The sequence below is a fragment of the Pseudophryne corroboree genome, chromosome 2 (genome assembly GCF_028390025.1).
Source record: "Pseudophryne corroboree isolate aPseCor3 chromosome 2, aPseCor3.hap2, whole genome shotgun sequence".
NCBI classification, from domain to species: domain Eukaryota; kingdom Metazoa; phylum Chordata; class Amphibia; order Anura; family Myobatrachidae; genus Pseudophryne; species Pseudophryne corroboree.
Genome location: NC_086445.1, coordinates 831,805,847 through 831,823,405, shown reverse-complemented (window position 1 = coordinate 831,823,405; position 17,559 = coordinate 831,805,847). Strand labels below are relative to the sequence as shown.

At 44.5% G+C, this 17,559-nt stretch overlaps 1 protein-coding gene across 1 annotated transcript in view; it reads left to right on the top strand.

Annotated features, from left to right (window-relative positions):
- The first annotated feature begins 311 nt into the window (after positions 1–311).
- RS1 (retinoschisin 1) overlaps positions 312–17,559 on the top strand; it is a 112,543-nt gene continuing 95,295 nt past the window's right edge. Inside the window, exon 1 of the mRNA XM_063957359.1 lies at positions 312–390. Within this exon, the coding sequence (XP_063813429.1) occupies positions 339–390 (52 nt within the window). The 5' untranslated portion in view covers positions 312–338. The remainder of the gene's footprint in view (positions 391–17,559) is intronic.

Sequence of the window (17,559 nt, the reverse complement as noted above, 5' to 3'; positions counted from 1 at the left end):
TAAAGAAGTTTATCCAAAACGCGTTGGGATGCCATGTGCTAGAAATGGGTGCAGACACCATCAGTCTGTCTTTAGAGAAAATATACGTTTCTGTGGGCCCTATAGAAAACTATTTAAAGTCTATTTGAACACAATACTAAAGCTAATCTCTCTGAATTATATTTATAAAAGCAATAAACTCTGGTTCAATCATTAAATGACAGTAGTAAAGCCAAAGATTTGATGCCAGGTCACATCATGCTAGGAAGGAAGCTTAAGGTGCTTAATGAGGGACAGATTAGGTTAATCTCACTCTTATGTACTACAGTGTACTGCACATCTTCCTAAAACAGACAGAGATGCATCTCCACGTTGGGACATCATTGCTTCTTCTCCTATTTTGCTCGGAAGGTAAGAGAAATGTTACACTGTAACTTACAGTTTTTATAGGAAACACCATAATATTCCAAAAAAGATGACTGCTATTTAACAAGTAAGTAGAGAAAATTACTGCTTACTGTATCCTTGCCTCAAATGCTGCATGGAAAAAATTCAGAATATATTCAAACCATCATATTTAATAAAACAACAAAACTACTGTATATAAGTCATCACAGCAATTAGTAAATGAGCACAGATAATTTAGTGTAGCTGATGTAGTATACAGTGTACCTTTGTTTGACCTAAAGCGCTGTGTTGACTTTTTTAAATTCTTAGAATCCATCTCAACATATGTATAACATGTGAATACATTAGACGATAGGATTCATATATGAATTAAAGAAGTCCCATTTCCTGAACAAAAGTTTATATTTGAATACCAAACAGCAACTTTTTATTTCCAGGAAAAGGGATTTCTTACCAATTATGTAAGCACTTTGTTATACATAAACATTGAGTCAAATGCATCCAGCTAAACAACAGTAATATTTGCACAAGGCAAATGAAGTACTATTATGTAATGCAAATAGAGATCTATGGCTAGATATAAGTTGCAACTTTTATATAGCTATACAGATATATGGACCTAATTCAGACCTGATTGCAGCAGCAAATTTGTTAGCTAATGGGCAAAACCACGTGCACTGCAGGTGGGGCAGATATAACATTTGCAGAAAGAGTTAAGCCAGGCATACACCATACAATTGTCTGTCAGATAATCTGCCAAATATAATTGGTTGGAATAAAAATCTGGTAATGATTGAGAGCAAATGACAATCAACAATTTGTTCCCAAACACAGGAAAATAAAAAACAAACTATTGTTCAGACAAATTGGTTAAATCACGGATTTAACCAATTTGTATGAACTATTGTTTTTGTCCATTTTCCACTGTTTGGGAACAAATGGTCAAATGTCATTTGCTCTCATCCATTACCAGATTTTCATTCCAACCAGTCAGATCTGGCAGATGATCTTTCAGATAATTGAATGGTGTATGCCTGGCTAGATTTGGGTGGGTTATATTGTTTCTGTGCAGGGTAAATACTGGCTGCTTTATTTTTAAACTGCAATTTAGAATTCAGTTTGAACACACCCCACCCAAATCTCTGGACATGTTTTATCTGCCCCCCCTACAGTGCACATGGTTTTGCCCATTAGCTAACAAATTTGCTGCTGCGATCAGGTCTGAATTAGGCCCTATAGCTGCAACATTTAGATAGATAGATAGATAGATAGATAGACAGATAGACAGATAGACAGATAGACAGATAGACAGATAGATAGACAGATAGACAGATAGATTGATTGTACTTGAGGGGTCAACATGAAATCAGCCAGTCAGAAGTGGCTAGATAATGCTGCTCATGATATGATCATTGCACTAGCCCTCCGGTGTTCACAAAAGATAGCCTTTTTAAAAGGTATATCTGGGGATATGTCCACATCCAAATGTGAAATGTGTTTCAATTACTTTAACATTCACTTACTGTATAAGGCTTATGGGGGGTCATTCCAAGTTGATCACTCGCTAGCTAGTTTTAGCAGCCGTGCAAACGCTATGCCACCGCCACTGGGGAGTGTATTTTAGCTTAGCAGAAGTGCGAACGCATGTGCAGCCGAGCTCTACAAAAACAGTTTGTGCAGTTTCAGAGTAGCTCTGAACCTACTCAGCGCTTGCGATCACTTCAGCCTATTCGTGTCCGGATTTGACGTCATACACCCGCCCAGCGAATGCCCAGCCATACCTGCGTTTTTTCAGACACGCCTGCATTTTTACAAACACTCCCTGAAAACGGTCAGTTGACACCCAGTAACGCCCCCTTCCTGTCAATCTTCTTGCAGCCACCAGTGCGAAGGAAAACCTCACTAGAACCTGAGCACAACCACAAAGAGCTTTGTACCCGTACGTCGCACGTGCGCATTGCGGGGCATACGCATGCGCAGAAATGCCATTTTTTCACCTGATCGCTGCAAAAATCGGCAGTGAGCGATCAACTCGGAAATCGGAATGACCCCCTATGTTTGCTTGCCCCTGCCCTACCTCTCCAGGAGTAGGTGGTCGTAGGTTAACAATATGCAAACATCTATATATGGATATATGTGAGCCCGGGATGTAATGGGAGCCAACTTTTGTGCGCAGGAAAAAGTCGGGCAAACTCGGACATTATAATGTGTGCCTTTTTCCCAGAACTCACCCAATGTATTGGTTTGCGTCTTTTACACTCACAATGCAAATCGGATCCGACTTCTGATGGCTTTTTTAGACCAGGAAGCATCCGATTTTTTCAGACCAACACCCAAAAGTCCCAAGATTAAAGCAACAAACCATAAATTAACCCCAATCCTCCAGGACGCACAAGCAGCTTATACTGATTTAAATGATATGCTGCATGGCTTTATTCTGTGTAAAATAGAGGCTGTATCAGCATAGCAAATTATTTTACATTGTTTGGCAGGAAAACACAGTAGCATTACATTTTGTATGCAGATACAGTTGCTATTACACACGTATAGACATGCTGCATGTCATTTTAAACAGAGGGAGCTGTTTGTGCATCATATATGCATCATTTTATGTCTAAGAATTATTTTCCGGGGGAAAAATGTGCAAAAATGACACGTACAGTACACAAACTATTTTGAGAGATCAAAGGGTTTTTTGTTTTTTTTAAGGTTGGAAATAATTAAATAAATGTTTATTTGTTGTAAATGTGCTGTAAATGTGTATTTGTAATTGATTTCCAACATTGTCAAATAAAACTCACCCCCCAAAAAACAGCTCTATTTATGTCCGACTTTGTAGAACCGTTTTGTGTGAGATTTTCAAACTCAGACTCAATTACATCGGCCCAGTTGTATATTTAACATGTGGAAAGCATCTGGATCCGTTTTTTAACGGCCTCTCTTTGTAAGAGTAGAAAACACCTGACTTTACATGTACTCGGACGCCATACCCTTGGCGGCGAAAAATCCGGCGGCCCTTGGCGATACCCTTGGCGGCGAAAAACCCAGCGGACGGCTCTTAGTACATTTGAAAATGCAGTAGAACCCCCGAAAACGGGGGTTTACCGCATTTTTCTCTTAGTACATCCCACCCTCTGTCTGGCTGTGCTTCTATCTGTGCCCTGTTCTGTCTGTGCCTCTATCTGTGCCCCTTCTACCTCTCTGTGCCTCTGTCTGTACCTACTGCCTCCCTATGTCCCCTACTGCTTCTCTGTGCCTCTAATCTGTACCACCTTCTAACTATCTGTGTCTCTCTTTGTGCCCAGTTCTGTCTGTGCTTCTATCTGTGCCCTTTTCTTTCTGTGCCTCTGTCTGTGCCCAGTTCTGTCTGTGCCTCTATCTGTGCCCCTTCTACCTCTCTGTGCCTCTGTCTGTACCTGCTGCCTCCCTGTGTCCCCTACTGCTTCTCTGTGTCTCTAATCTGTAACACCTTCTAACTATCTGTGCCTCTGTGCTAATGCTCTGTGCCTCTCTCTGTGTCCTTCTATCTCTCTATGCCTCTGCCTGTACCCTCAGTGCCTCTCTCTGTATGTGTACTGCCCCTTTGTACCCTCTTCTGCTTTTCTGTGCCTCTATATGAACCCCTACCACCTCTCTGTGCCCCCTTCTGCTTCTTTGCGCCTCCATCTGTACACCTTTTCTGCCAGTTTTCCTTTTCTGCACTACCCATTCTTTATTTCACCCCCTCTGTGTTCTCTCCTGGCCTTCACTGGATTTCCCACTGCCCTATTGTACAGCAGCAGCATGGCTTCTTTGGTGTCCCCTCCCCCGGTCGGTGGTGCATCAGCAAGTACATCCAGGGTCTCTCACAATTCAGTGACTGGCATAGGTACATATGTTTTGCCCTTGCCCCTCTGCACCACTTGGGTCATCCTGCATCTTTGCCACCAATACTGCTGTAGAAGCGCACTTCCATGAGCCACTCTTACTGGTGCCCAGCAGCTAGCTTCCTTTCCCACTCCTTGATGCTATTGGCGCATGAAGCTCCAACTCCTCCCATCCTCAAACTACCCCTCCTTCTGAAGAATGCTCAGTCACTGCTTGCTAGTTGCCACTGCACACCCTATGTAAGCCCAGTAGATATCTAATGTTACATAAAACACCCCATTGTTTTGAACACATTACAGAAGGCAGATGGGCTCTCTAGGACCCACTGGGCGATGTCAGCTGTCTGGTCCGCCTTGTGGATAATCTGGCCATGAGCAGTATATGTATGGTGACTCACGCTAAATCTGCAATGGTGTAAGATCAGAAGTTACAGCTGGCTTCCAGTGCCAGTCTAGTGGCGGAAATGGTGAATGTTTAGATTTGGTGCTGTCGGCAAGCCAATCGGGGCTCTCGGACCGGTGACCAATAGGAATCAGTATCAAGCATTTGAATTTAGTGCCAGGTATGATTTAATACTGCTCATAGACTGGCAGTCAATCAGGAGCAGAGGGAGCAATCCATTTGTATGTCACTGCATCAAAGCAGCCCACTCACGGCATCTGAGCGCCCAGTTCAGTGGTGGAGGGAGAAGGAAGAGACCAGAAGACAGAACAGTCAAGAAAGAAGATGCCTGGTGCTGGCTGGCCAGAGGAAGAAGCGGCACCGCTAGCCAGGATGGGTCAGTGGCAGAAGACAGAAGCTGAGGACCAGAGAGTGCTGCTAGTGAGGGAAGCGAAAGAACTAACAAAGCTCTCCATTTCAGCTTTCCTATCATACTCGTGGGCTGCCGTGACCACATGCAATTAGCCTCTACCTTAGAACACCCGGTGTCAGGCACTAGGCCCATGGGGGCCTTAGGCCTTTGCGCAGTTAGGCAGGTAGAGAGCTTGTGTCCCTAGGTGTGACTCTGAGCATTTGGCTCAATTCACTTAACTGTGCCCCAGTAGGCAGGTTAAAGGCTTCTTTGGTTAAAGTTATCTAAGTACTAGGCCCAGATAACTCTAGTGGTTAGGCAGGCCTGAGCTCTTGATAAAGTGACCCTGGGTATTAGGCCCAGGACACTAAACTGCTCCTGTTTAGGCATGCAATGTACCTAAGCCCCTTGATCAAAGTGATCTGGGCATTAGGCCATCGAGTGGGAATAGCCCCAGCTGTCTGCATTGTCAGCGTTTGGGATTTTGGCGTCGGTATCCTGACCACCGGCAAGTTAACTGCATCCCATCTAAAGTCATGGATTTTACAAGAGGATAATTTTCAAGTAAGCTCTTCAATGTCTTAAACTGTGATACAGTAGCCTACAGTACAATAATGTGCTCAATCTACTTAAAGTGTACGTCAACACTACAATCTAATGGCTCATGAGATGAAATGACTTGGCTGGTTTTGATTGATAAGCTTTATTTAAGAATAGGTCAGAGAAAACTAAAGCGATGCTTTAAGACATGGGTCTTCAACCTGCGACCCTCCAGCTGCTGTGGAACTACATATCCCAGCATGCCCTGCCTCAGTTTTAGCATACCTTAATAGCAAAACTGTGGCAGGGCATGCTGGGATGTGTAGTTTCACAGCAGCTGGAGGGCCACAGGATGAAGACCCATGCTTTAAGACATACACCGATCAGTCATAATATAAAAACGACCTGCTTAATATTGTGCAGGCTCCCCTTGTGCCTCCAAAACAGCTTTGACCCATTGAGGTATAGAGTCCACAAGACCTCTGAAGGTGTCCTGTAGTATCTGGAACTAAGGGGGGAATTCGATTGATAGTGGGTATGTAGTATGTGTCTATTTGCAAGGGTGTATGAGTGTCTGGGAGTGTGTGTATGAGTGAGTGTGTTTGTGTATGAATGTATGACACCCATTGTGTATGTGATCCCCCATAGTGTATTCCCCTCTCGGAGGCAGCGGCTTGGAGAACTACATCACCCAGCAGCCCCTGAGCCACCCAGCAGCCACCAGAGACCATAGTAGGGGTGAGTATACATTTTTTTTTACTCGTCCCACAGGTTTTTAGTGCTGAAAACCCTGTGACCACATTTTTTTAATTAGATACCATGGGTATCGGGAGCGCCATATACCCGCACTAATCCAACATTGGGCGCAAGGTACACAAGGTTTTTTACATTGCTAAACCTTGCGCCCAATTGCATTCCTCCCTAAGACATTAGCAGCAGATCCTTTAAGTCCAGCACATCCGACAGATGCTTAATTAGAAAGTAATTTGGAGGTCAACACATTAAACTCTTTGTCATGTTCCCCAAACCATTCTTGATCAATTATTGCAGTGTGGCAGGGTGCATTATCATGCTGAAAGAGGCTAATGCCATCAGGCGATATCAATGTCATGAAGGGGTGCACTTGGTCTGCAACAACGTTTAGGTAGGTGGTACTTGCCAAAGTAACATCCACATGAATGCCAGGACTTAATTTCTCCCAGCAGAACATTACTCAGTGCATCACATTGCCTCCGCCGGTTTCCCTCCTTCACAAAGTGCATTTGGGTGCCATCTTTTTCCAGGGAAATGATAAACACTTATCTGGTGATCCACATGATGTAAAAGAAAACATGATTCATCAGACCAGGCCACCTTCTTCCATTGGTCCATGGTCCAGGTCTGACGCTCACTTGCCCATGGCAGGTGCTTTCCATGGTGGACAACGTTCAGCATGGGCACTTTGACTGGTCTGTGGTTACAAAGCCCCATACACTCCTCAAGACATGCATTTTGGAGATGCTCTGACCCAGTCGTTAAACCATCACATTTGGCCCTTGCTCATATTTTTACGCTTTCCAATTATTACTGCTTCCAACACATCAATTTCAAGGGGTTGGACACCCACCAGTGGGGATAGCCCCTGTTGATCGGCATGCCGACCGGCATTTTGGGATGCTGGCATCAGTATTGTGACCGGCGGTCGCAAAACACCATCCCATTTCAAGCACCGAGTGTTCACTTTCTACTTAACTTATCCCACCACTGAGCAGGTGCTGTTGTAACAAGATAATTATGTTATTCAATTCACCTGTCAGTGGTTTTAATGTAATGGCTGATTGCTGTATGTGTCCCTATGACAACTATCACTTTAGTAGGGGCCATCTCTCCTCTGTTTCTGAAATGAACATTGTACAGATGTATACTCATGCATCTAGCCTCAACCTAGAACTAGGTTTCCCAGCGGCTGTAGAAGCTCTTTAAGGACCTTTTTTTCTTTGAGCTTCAAGGAATGGGTATGCTGGGCCTTGTGTCTTATAGGGCACAGTACAAATAACTATGCTGCTTACATATACAAACAGGTGTAGAATGTTTTATAACAAATCAAAGAGGAACTCAGCTACTATTTCTCCTAATCAATGTGCAACGAGAGTCTTAATAAGAAGACAAATTGAGTTTTTCATATATATTTAAATATAGAATTAAGTCTAAATTCTGCTTATTTAGTTTATGTTTACAACAGAGGTTCCCAAACAAGGTCTTCAAGGCACTCTGACAGTTCAGGTTTTAAGGGCAACCAGGGCCGTCTTTTTGTAAGGGGACTATCGGGCTGCTGCCCAAGGGCCTCAGGAGTATAAGGGCCCTAGGCCGATAGCTGAGGGTCCCCTTTTTCCAGGAGTACCAGAAATTGGCCCTGGGGAGCCATAGATAATCTGACTTCAAAGCTGTTAATTGCTCTTCTACGTCAGATATCTTGGGTTCTGTCTAACTTAGAGTTTTTCTGAGAGTATACTCCAAAAGCTGTGACTCTCTCCTTTTTGGTGGATACTGAGAGCTTATCTCTACTATTCCCATTACCAGAGATATCAGCCTTCCAGCAGCTGGTCCCTGTTCCAGCTCCTGTGTTACAATTTGAGGTAGATACCTGGGCAGACTGGTATGGATATCAGGACGACTGATGATGATGATCAGGTCGAACTTGGAAAGATGATGGTCTTCTGGATTACCCTGGATCTCCTGGAAAGTAACCACAGACACCTGGGTGAAAGACTCGTAGAGTGCACTCAGCAGGTCTTCTTGCCTATAAAAGCCTCTTTTCCCGTAAGACTTTATGCGCCTACCAGTACCGGGATGCCCACTAGGACTTATGCCCCTGGTGACAGTACGAGCTTACCCCCGAGATGACCAGAGTTATCTTTCAGTAGAAAAGACAGGGACATGAAGAGAATGACTGAGACCAAACATGGGTCAGGGGACAGGCTGACAGAACCGAGATAAAGTATGAAGATGCAAGGTGCCAGGGAGAGACACTGTAGTGGAATGGGACTGTGGTGAAACATAGAAACATAGAATTTGATGGCAGATAAAAACCACATGGCCCATCTAGTCTGCCCTTTTTTTTTTTTTTTTTACATTATTTTTTTTACATTATTTTTTTCTCTAACCTTGTTTGATCCTTATTTCTTTGTAAAAGTGAAAGAGGCAAGTGTGGTGGTAATGTATGAAGCAGCTGTATGCAAATAACAAAGATAATGGATGACTAACAGAAAGACAAAGATAAAGGCAGATAAAGAATAAATATTATGTGGAAGTATCCACACTACACCTGATGCTAAGGCAGACAGGATCCACACAGGACAGGGTCCAGCAAAGATTCTTCAGTACGAGGCTCACAGGGCTGGCAGTTTCTCATAAGAAGCAGGAAGTATAACCAACGTTGAGGGAGTACAGAAGAACAGAATATAACAGGTGCCTGCACCAATCCCAACTCAGATGTCCTAATGACAGAATCTCGTGCAGCTGCCCTGCTGCACATATACACACATAATAACTAATCACTGAGCAATGGGGAACACCATTTGCCTCCGGCGTCCCCATTGCTAGGTGCCCGGCGGCTCCCAGGCACCCCTGCGGAAGCATTGCCAAGTACTTTGCGGGGCCCAGAATTAGATTAGATTAGGCGCAGTGTCCTGGACACCTGGCAACGGCCGGGACCTGCATCTTCCCTGACTTAAGGAACTCCTAGATCCTGGTCTCCAGGGAAATTCCTGAAAAAGCTTATTTTCAATTCAGGAGCATGGAGGAACCTGCCAGGAACCCAAGCTTTCTCTTCAGGACCATAGCCCTTCCAATAAACTAAAAAAAATTACCTGGCCCTGAACAAACTTGGAGTCTAAGATCTTTACCACTACAAACTCTTGACACCCTTCAACCATGACTGGGGCACGTCTCCTGGATTTTCCAACATAAACCTCTTTGAAACAAATGCAGGCTTAAACAAAGAATAAGGAAATGTGTTATTGATTTTCAAAGATCTCAGTAATTGAAGACGGAAGGCAACAGGATTAACTTGCTAAATTATTCTAAAAGGCCCAATGATACCCAATTTCGGAGATGGCTGGTGGAGCTTGATGTTCCGAGCAGACAACCACACCATATCGCCTACCCTGAAAGAGCACAGTCTCCAATATCTATCAGCAAACCTCTTGGGCCAGACCGCGGCATCTTCCAGAGCCTAGTGTACTTTCTACCAAATCTTCTTGAGTCGAGACACAGGGGAAAAAGATGGACCTGACTGTTGAGATGGAGTGAAAGTATTGGAATTGGGGTGGGAACCAGAAACACAAAAGAATGGAGACATGGAAGTTGAAGAATGTCCGGAATTACTATATGCAAATTCTGCAAAATTGGATGGTCAACCCAATCATCCTGACATTTAGAAACATAACATTGTAGGTACTGCTCCAGAGGCTGATTAACCCACTCTGTCTGTCCGATGGACTGTGGATGATACCCTGAAGAAAGGCTGATGTTAATTCCCAATTCAGAACAAAAAGACCTCCAAAAACGTGCCACAAATTGGGTGCCCCTATCAGAGACAATGTCCTGTGGTAAACCATAAATACAAAAAACATGTTGAATGAACAAAGAGGCAAGATCCCTGGCACTAGGCAATTTGGATAGCGGAATGAAGTGAGCCATTTTACTGAAACGGTCAACAATAACCCAGATGACTTAACACTTGGAAGATTCCAGCAGATCCACAACAAAATCCATTCGCAGATGAGTCCATGGCCTGGAAGGTGATTGATAAGAGTAGCAACTGCGCTGAAGGAAGAACTCAGGGGAGTTTTATTTTTGGCACAGACACTGCATGCCCTTACACACTCCTGTACATCTGTCTTGATGGTCGGCCGTCACACAGACTGTGAGAGAAGATCCAATGTTTTAACAATCCCTGGATGTCCAGAGGACTTACTGAAATGGAACTCAGATAAACCAGCAGACCTGAATTTCTCTGGTACAAAGAGAAGTCCAGAAGGAGTTCCAGATGGGGCCTGCATCTGGGCTCACTGAATGCGTGACTCCAGATCCATCGTAAGACCAGCAAAAATACATTCAGGGAGAAAATGGGAACCAGAGGCTTGGAAACTACTTGACATGGCACAAAACCCCGGACAAGGCATCAGCCTTCACATTCTTGGATCCAGGCCTAAAGGTGATCACAAAATTGAATCTAGCAAAAAACAGAGAAAAACTTACGTGAGAATAGGGCCCAGGGTTGAAGTTTGTGGTCGATTGGATCTTCCTGTGAGAGAATGGCTCCAACTATGGCTTCAGAAGTGTCAACTTCTACAATGAAAGGCAAATCCGTATCAGGGTGACAAAGAACTGGAGTGGAGATGAATGCTTTTTTTTTTTAAGATCTTCAAAAGCTTTCACCACCTGAGGAGACCAATGAGTAGGATCCGCACCTTTCCTGGTTAAACTCACTATTGGTGCTAATATGGTGGAGAAAGAATGTATAAATCTATAATAATTAGAGAAACCGAGGAAACGTTGAATGGCTTTCAGTCTTGTGGGAAGAACCAAGTCAAGGATGGCTTGGAGTTTCTTAGGATCGGTAAAAAAAACCTTGGATGTAATGATATATCTTAAAAATGCTACCTTTTCCACCTCAAACTCACACTTTTCCAGTGTGGCATACAGATGATTCTTCCTGAGTTTCAGGAGAACAGCCTTGACATGTGCCCGATGTTGCTCAAGAGTTTGAGAATAAATCAGAATATCATCCAGGTATACGACCACAAACCTCCCCAAGAATTCCCAAAGAACATCATTAATCAGATCTCGGAAGACCGCTGGAGCTTTAGAAAGACCAAATGGCATCACTAAATACTCATAATGACCTGAGTGGGTATTAAAGGCAGTTTTCCACTTGTGACCCTGCTTGATCTGGATTAGGTTGTTTGATCCTCGTTGATCAATCTTGGAGTCTTTTGTAGCCTCCCTTAACTGATCGAGCAGAACAGAGATTAATGGCAGTGGGTAGCAATTTGTAATAGTAATCTTGTTTAGACCACCATAGTCAATACATGGCCGAAGGGAGCTGTCCTTCTTGGCCACAAAGAAAAATCTGACCCCTACAGGTGATTTGGAAGGATGAATGAAGCCCTTTTCTAGACTCTTCTGAATGTACTCCTCTATGACCTTGGTTTCTGGCAAGGACAACACATAGAGCCAACCCTTTGGAAGTTTAGCTCAGGGCATGAGGTTGATTGCGCAGTCATAGGAATGATGGGAAGGCAGTAACTCAGCTTGCCACTTGAAGACAACATCAGCGAAAGCCAGGTATTGGGTTGGCAACCCTTCTGGGACTGGAAGTGCCGAACAGACAGGTATGGCCAAACATTTTGCAGAATATTCTGAGCCCCAAGAAACAAGATCTCCGGTTCTACAGTTGAACACTGGGTTATGTGCTTTGAGCCAAGGCAGGACCAGTGAAACGGGAGTTAGAGGACAATAGATAAGGAAGAGGGACAATTCCTCAGAATGTAAGACTCTGACAGAAAAATGAAGCATTGGAGTCCGGGAGTTTACCCGCCCATTGAGAAGCAGATGTCCATCCAAGCCACAAATGGATATGGGTAAATAAAGATCTTCTATAGGAATTCCCCGGGCACAAGCAAATTCCAGATCCATAAAATTTCCGGTGGCTCCAGAATCCAAGAAGGCCAGAACTTTGAACTCGGCAGATGGGTTGAACAGCTTAGCGGGAAGCAGGAATTAATTATTAGGGGAGATGGAAGAGAGACCTGAGAAGATCCCCCATTTTTTACCCAGGTCTATTTTTTTCCGCCCTTTGAGGGCAAGTGCTTGCCAAGTGTCTCTTGCCCCCACAATACAGGCATAACCCAAGGTTACGTCGCCTAGCCATCCCCTGAGGGGTCAAGCGGAAAGCCCCAATCTGCATGGGCTCTTAGTATCTTTGGAAACCTCCAGCACCGTCCATTGAGTTGATGGCAAAGGAACCTCCTTTTTCAGCTTCCATTCCTAAATCTGGCTGTTGATTCTGATGGCCAATTCCATGAGGGCGTCCAGGGTTGCCGGGCTTGGATATTGGACCAGAAAATCCTAAATTTGCTCCAGAAGACCTAGGCAAAGCTAGATCTGAAGGGCCGGTCATTCCATCCGCAATCACTGGCCCAACAGCGAAATTCAGTGCAATATATTTCAGCAGAATTTCTCTCCTGCTTTAGGGAATGAAGATGTGCCTCAGCATACACTGCCCGATCCATGTTGTCATAGAACACCCCTAGGGCCTTGAAGAATGCCTACACAGAACGCAGACTAGGATGATCTGCTGGAAGACCAAAAGCCCAAGAATGAGGATCACCCTGCAGGAGGGAAATGACAATACCCACCCACTGGGTCTCTGATCCCGATGAGTGAGGCCTAAGTCGGAAGTAGAGCTTGCAACTCTATTGGAAATTCACAAACTGTTAACTTTCCCTGGTGAACCTTTCAGGAAGATTAAGTGTTGGCTCCCAAGGTGTAGATGGTGAGGATGAGTGGGACCTTTGGCTTTCCTCCTGAGAATCCACAGGAAGGGAAAGATCCTGTAGCTGTTGGGTCAATCCGTGGATCTGATTAGCCAGAATCTGGGCAACGTTTTGCTGTGTTGGATCCATCCATACGAGAACAACCCATGAAGCTACAGTTTTGTTGGCTGGTTATACTGTTATGATTTGCCGTAGATACCTGGGCAGACTGACGTGGAGACCTGGGTGACTGCTGATGATGAGTAGGTCGAACTTGGAAAGATGATGGTCTTCTGAAAGATTACCCTGTGTCTTCTGGACAATAACCCCAGACCCCTGGGTGAAAGACTCATAGAGTGCACTCAGCAGGTCTTCTTGTCTATAAGAGCCACTTTTCCCTTAAGACTTTATGCACCTATCTGTACTGGGATGCCCATGAGGATTTATACAAGTTTACCCATGAGATGACCAGAGTTATCTATTGGTAGAAAAGATAGGGACAGGAAGAGAATGACTGAGACCAAGTATGGGTCAAAGGATAGGCTGGCAGAACCGAGATAAAGTATGAAGATGTAAGGTGCCAGGGAGAGAGACACTGTAGTGGAATGGGACTGTGGTGAAAGAGGCAAGTGTGGTGGTAATGCATGAATCAGCTGTATGCAAATAACAAAGATAATGGATGACTAACAGAAAGACAAAAGATAAAGGCAGACAAAGAATAAATATTGTGTGGAAGTATCCACACTACACCTGATGCTAAGGCAGACAGGATCCAGACAAGACAGGGACCAGCAAAGATTCTTCAGCACGAGGCTCACAGGGCTGGCAGTTTCTCATAAGAAGCAGGAACTACACTGCTCAAAAAAATAAAGGGAACACTAAAATAACACATCCTAGATCTGAATGAATGAAATATTCTTATTAAATACTTTGCTCTTTACATAGTTGAATGTGCTGACAACAAAATCACACAAAAATGATCAATGGAAATCAAATTTATTAACCCATGGAGGTCTGGATTTGGAGTCACCCTCAAAATTAAAGTGGAAAAACACACTACAGGCTGATCCAACTTTGATGTAATGTCCTTAAAACAAGTCAAAATGAGGCTCAGTAGTGTCTGTGGCCTCCTCGTGCCTGTATGACCTCCCTACAATGCCTGGGCATGCTCCTGATGATGTGGCGGATGGTCTCCTGAGGGATCTCCTCCCAGACCTGGACTAAAGCATCCTCCAACTCCTGGACAGTCTGTGGTGCAACGTGGCATTGGTGGATGGAGCGAGACATGATGTCCCAGATGTGCTCAATTGGATTCAGGTCTGGGGAACGGGCGGGCCAGTCCATAGCATCAATGCCTTCATCTTGCAGGAACTGCTGACACACTCCAGCCACATGAGGTCTAGCATTGTCTTGCATTAGGAGGAACCCAGGGCCAACCGCACCAGCATATGGTCTCACAAGGGGTCTGAGGATCTCATCTCGGTACCTAATGGCAGTCAGGCTACCTCTGGCAAGCACATGGAGGGCTGTGCGGCCCCCCAAAGAAATGCCACCCCACACCATTACTGACCTACTGCCAAACCAGTCATGCTGGAGGATGCTGCAGGCAGCAGAACGTTCTCCTTGGCGTCTCCAGACTCTGTCACATCTGTCACATGTGCTCAGTGAGAACCTGCTTTCATCTGTGAAGATCACAGGGCGCCAGTGGCGAATTTTCCAATCTTGGTGTTCTCTGGCAAATGCCAAACTTTCTGCACGGTGTTGGGCTGTAAGCACAACCCCCACCTGTGGGCGTCGGGCCCTCATACCACCCTCATGGAGTCTGTTTCTGATCGTTTGAGTAGACACATGCACATTTGTGGCTTGCTGGAGGTCATTTTGCAGGGCTCTGGCAGTGCTCCTCCTGTTCCTCCTTGCACAAAGGTGGAGGTAGCGGTCCTGCTGCTAGGTTGTTGCCCTCCTACGGCCTCCTCCATGTCTCCTGATGTACTGGTCTGTCTCCTGGTAGCGCCTCCATGCTCTGGACACTACGCTTACAGACACAGCAAACCTTCTTGCCACAGCTCGCATTGATGTGCCATCCTGGATGAGCTGCACTACCTGAGCCACTTGTGTGGGTTATAGGGAGGTCATACAGGCACGTGGAGGCCACACACACTACTGAGTCTCATTTTGACTTGTTTTAAGGACATTACATCAAAGTTGGATCAGCCTGTAGTGTGTTTTTCCACTTTAATTTTGAGGGTGACTCCAAATCCAGACCTCCATGGGTTAATAAATTTGATTTCCATTGATCATTTTTGTGTGATTTTGTTGTCAGCACATTCAACTATGTAAAGAACAAAGTATTTAATAAGAATATTTCATTCATTCAGATCTAGGATGTGTTGTTTTAGTGTTCCCTTTATTTTTTTGAGCAGTGTATATATAGTGTTGGGGGAGTGCAGGCGCCTGCACCAATCCCAACTCAGATGTCCTAATGACAGAATATCGTGCAGCTGCCCTGCTATACGTATACACACATAATAGCTAATGACTGAACAACGGGGAATGCCATTTGCCTCCGGCGTCCCCATTGCTAGGCACCCGGCACCTCCCAGGCACCCTTGCGTATCGTTGCTAAGCGCCAAGCGGGACCCAGAAGCCGGAGGAGGCGCAATGTCCCGGTCGCCTGACAATGGCCAGGACCTGCGTCACCCCCGAGCCACCACTGACAGGTTGGTATTTAGTGTTCATATTTTCATTGGTGTATTGCTCTGGCTCCAGAACTCTGATCCCCAAGTTCCAGTACCTCCTGAAAGGTGGGAACTCTTAGTTTCTTTAGCCCACTGAAAGCTAAGAAATCTATTTCCAGGAACTGGAGACATCTGCAGTCAAGCAAGCTGCCCTCCCACGGGAAAATTAGCACACCTACGATCAGATCTGAATCACCCCCAGATATTTGTCTTGTCTGTTACCTCTTCCATGGGCATGAAACATGCTGCAAACATGCTACTGCAAATACCCTCCATAACAATTGTTGTCAGGACGTAGCCTTGGTGAAAAAAGGTGTGACTTGCAAAATCATTTAGGAATATTTTTTTGGTTTAAATATATTTTCACCAAATGTGTGGTGTTATCACCATTATCATGCATCAGTGATGTCATTAGCTTCTAGTGAACCTACAGTGGGGATCGAAAGTTTGGGCACCCCAGGCAAAAATTCATTTTAACGTGCAAAAAGAAGTCAAGGAAAGATGGAAAAATCTCCAAAAGGCATCAAATTACAGATTAGACATTCTTATAACATGTCAAAAAAAGTTTGATTTTATTTCCATCATTTACACTTTCAAGAGAACAGAAAACAAAAAATGGCATCTGCAAAAGTTTGCGCACCCTGCAGAGTTAATGCCTTGTACTGCCCCCTTTGGCAAGTATCACAGCTTGTAAATGCTTTTTGTAGCCAGCCAAGAGTCTTTCAATCCTTGTTTCCGGTATCTTCGCCCATTCTTCCTTACAAAAGTCTTCCAGTTCTTTGAGATTCCTGGGCTGTCGGTGACGCACTGCTCTTTTAAGGTGTATCCATAGATTTTCAATTATATTGAGGTCAGGAGATTGTGAAAGCCATGGCAAAACCTTCAGTTTACACCTCTTAATGTAATCCACCGTGGATTTTGAGGTGTGTTTAGGATCATTATCCATTTATAGAAGCCAGCCTCTCTTTAACTTCAGCTTTTTCACAGATAGCATCAAGTTAGCGTCCAAAATTTGCTGGAATCTTATTGAATCCATTTTTCCTTCTACTCGTGAAATGTTCCCTGTGCCACTGGCTGCAATACAACCCCAAAGCATCATTGATCCACCCCCATGCTTAACAGTTGGACAGAGGTTCTTTTCATTAAATTCTGTGCCCTTCCTTCTCCAAACGTACCTTTGCTCATTCCGGCCAAAAAGTTCTATTTTAACCTCATCGGTCCACATAACTTTATTCCAAAATGCATCAGGCTTGTCTATATGTTCATTTGCAAACTTCAAACGCTGATTTTTGTGGAGAGGATGTAGAAGAGGTTTTCTTCTGATGACTCTTCCATGAAGACCATATTTGTACAAGTATCTCTTTATAGTGGAATAGTGTACCACAACTCCAGTGTCTGCCAGATCTTCCTGGAGGGATCGTGCAGTCAAACGTGGATTTTGACTTGCTTTTCTCACAATCCTACGAGCTGTTCTGTCTGATATTTTTCTTGGTCTTCCAGATCTTGCTTTAACTTCCACTGTTCCTGATGACTGCCATTTCTTAATTACATTCTGAACAGAGGATATGGGCATCTGATAACGCTCTGCTAGCTTCTTATAGCCTTCTCCTGCTTTGTGAGCGTCAACTATTCTCAGTTTCAGTGTTCTACACAACTGCTTAGTGGAACCCATGGTGCTGATTGTTGGAGCAAGGTCAGATGAGTCTGGGCTTTTAAA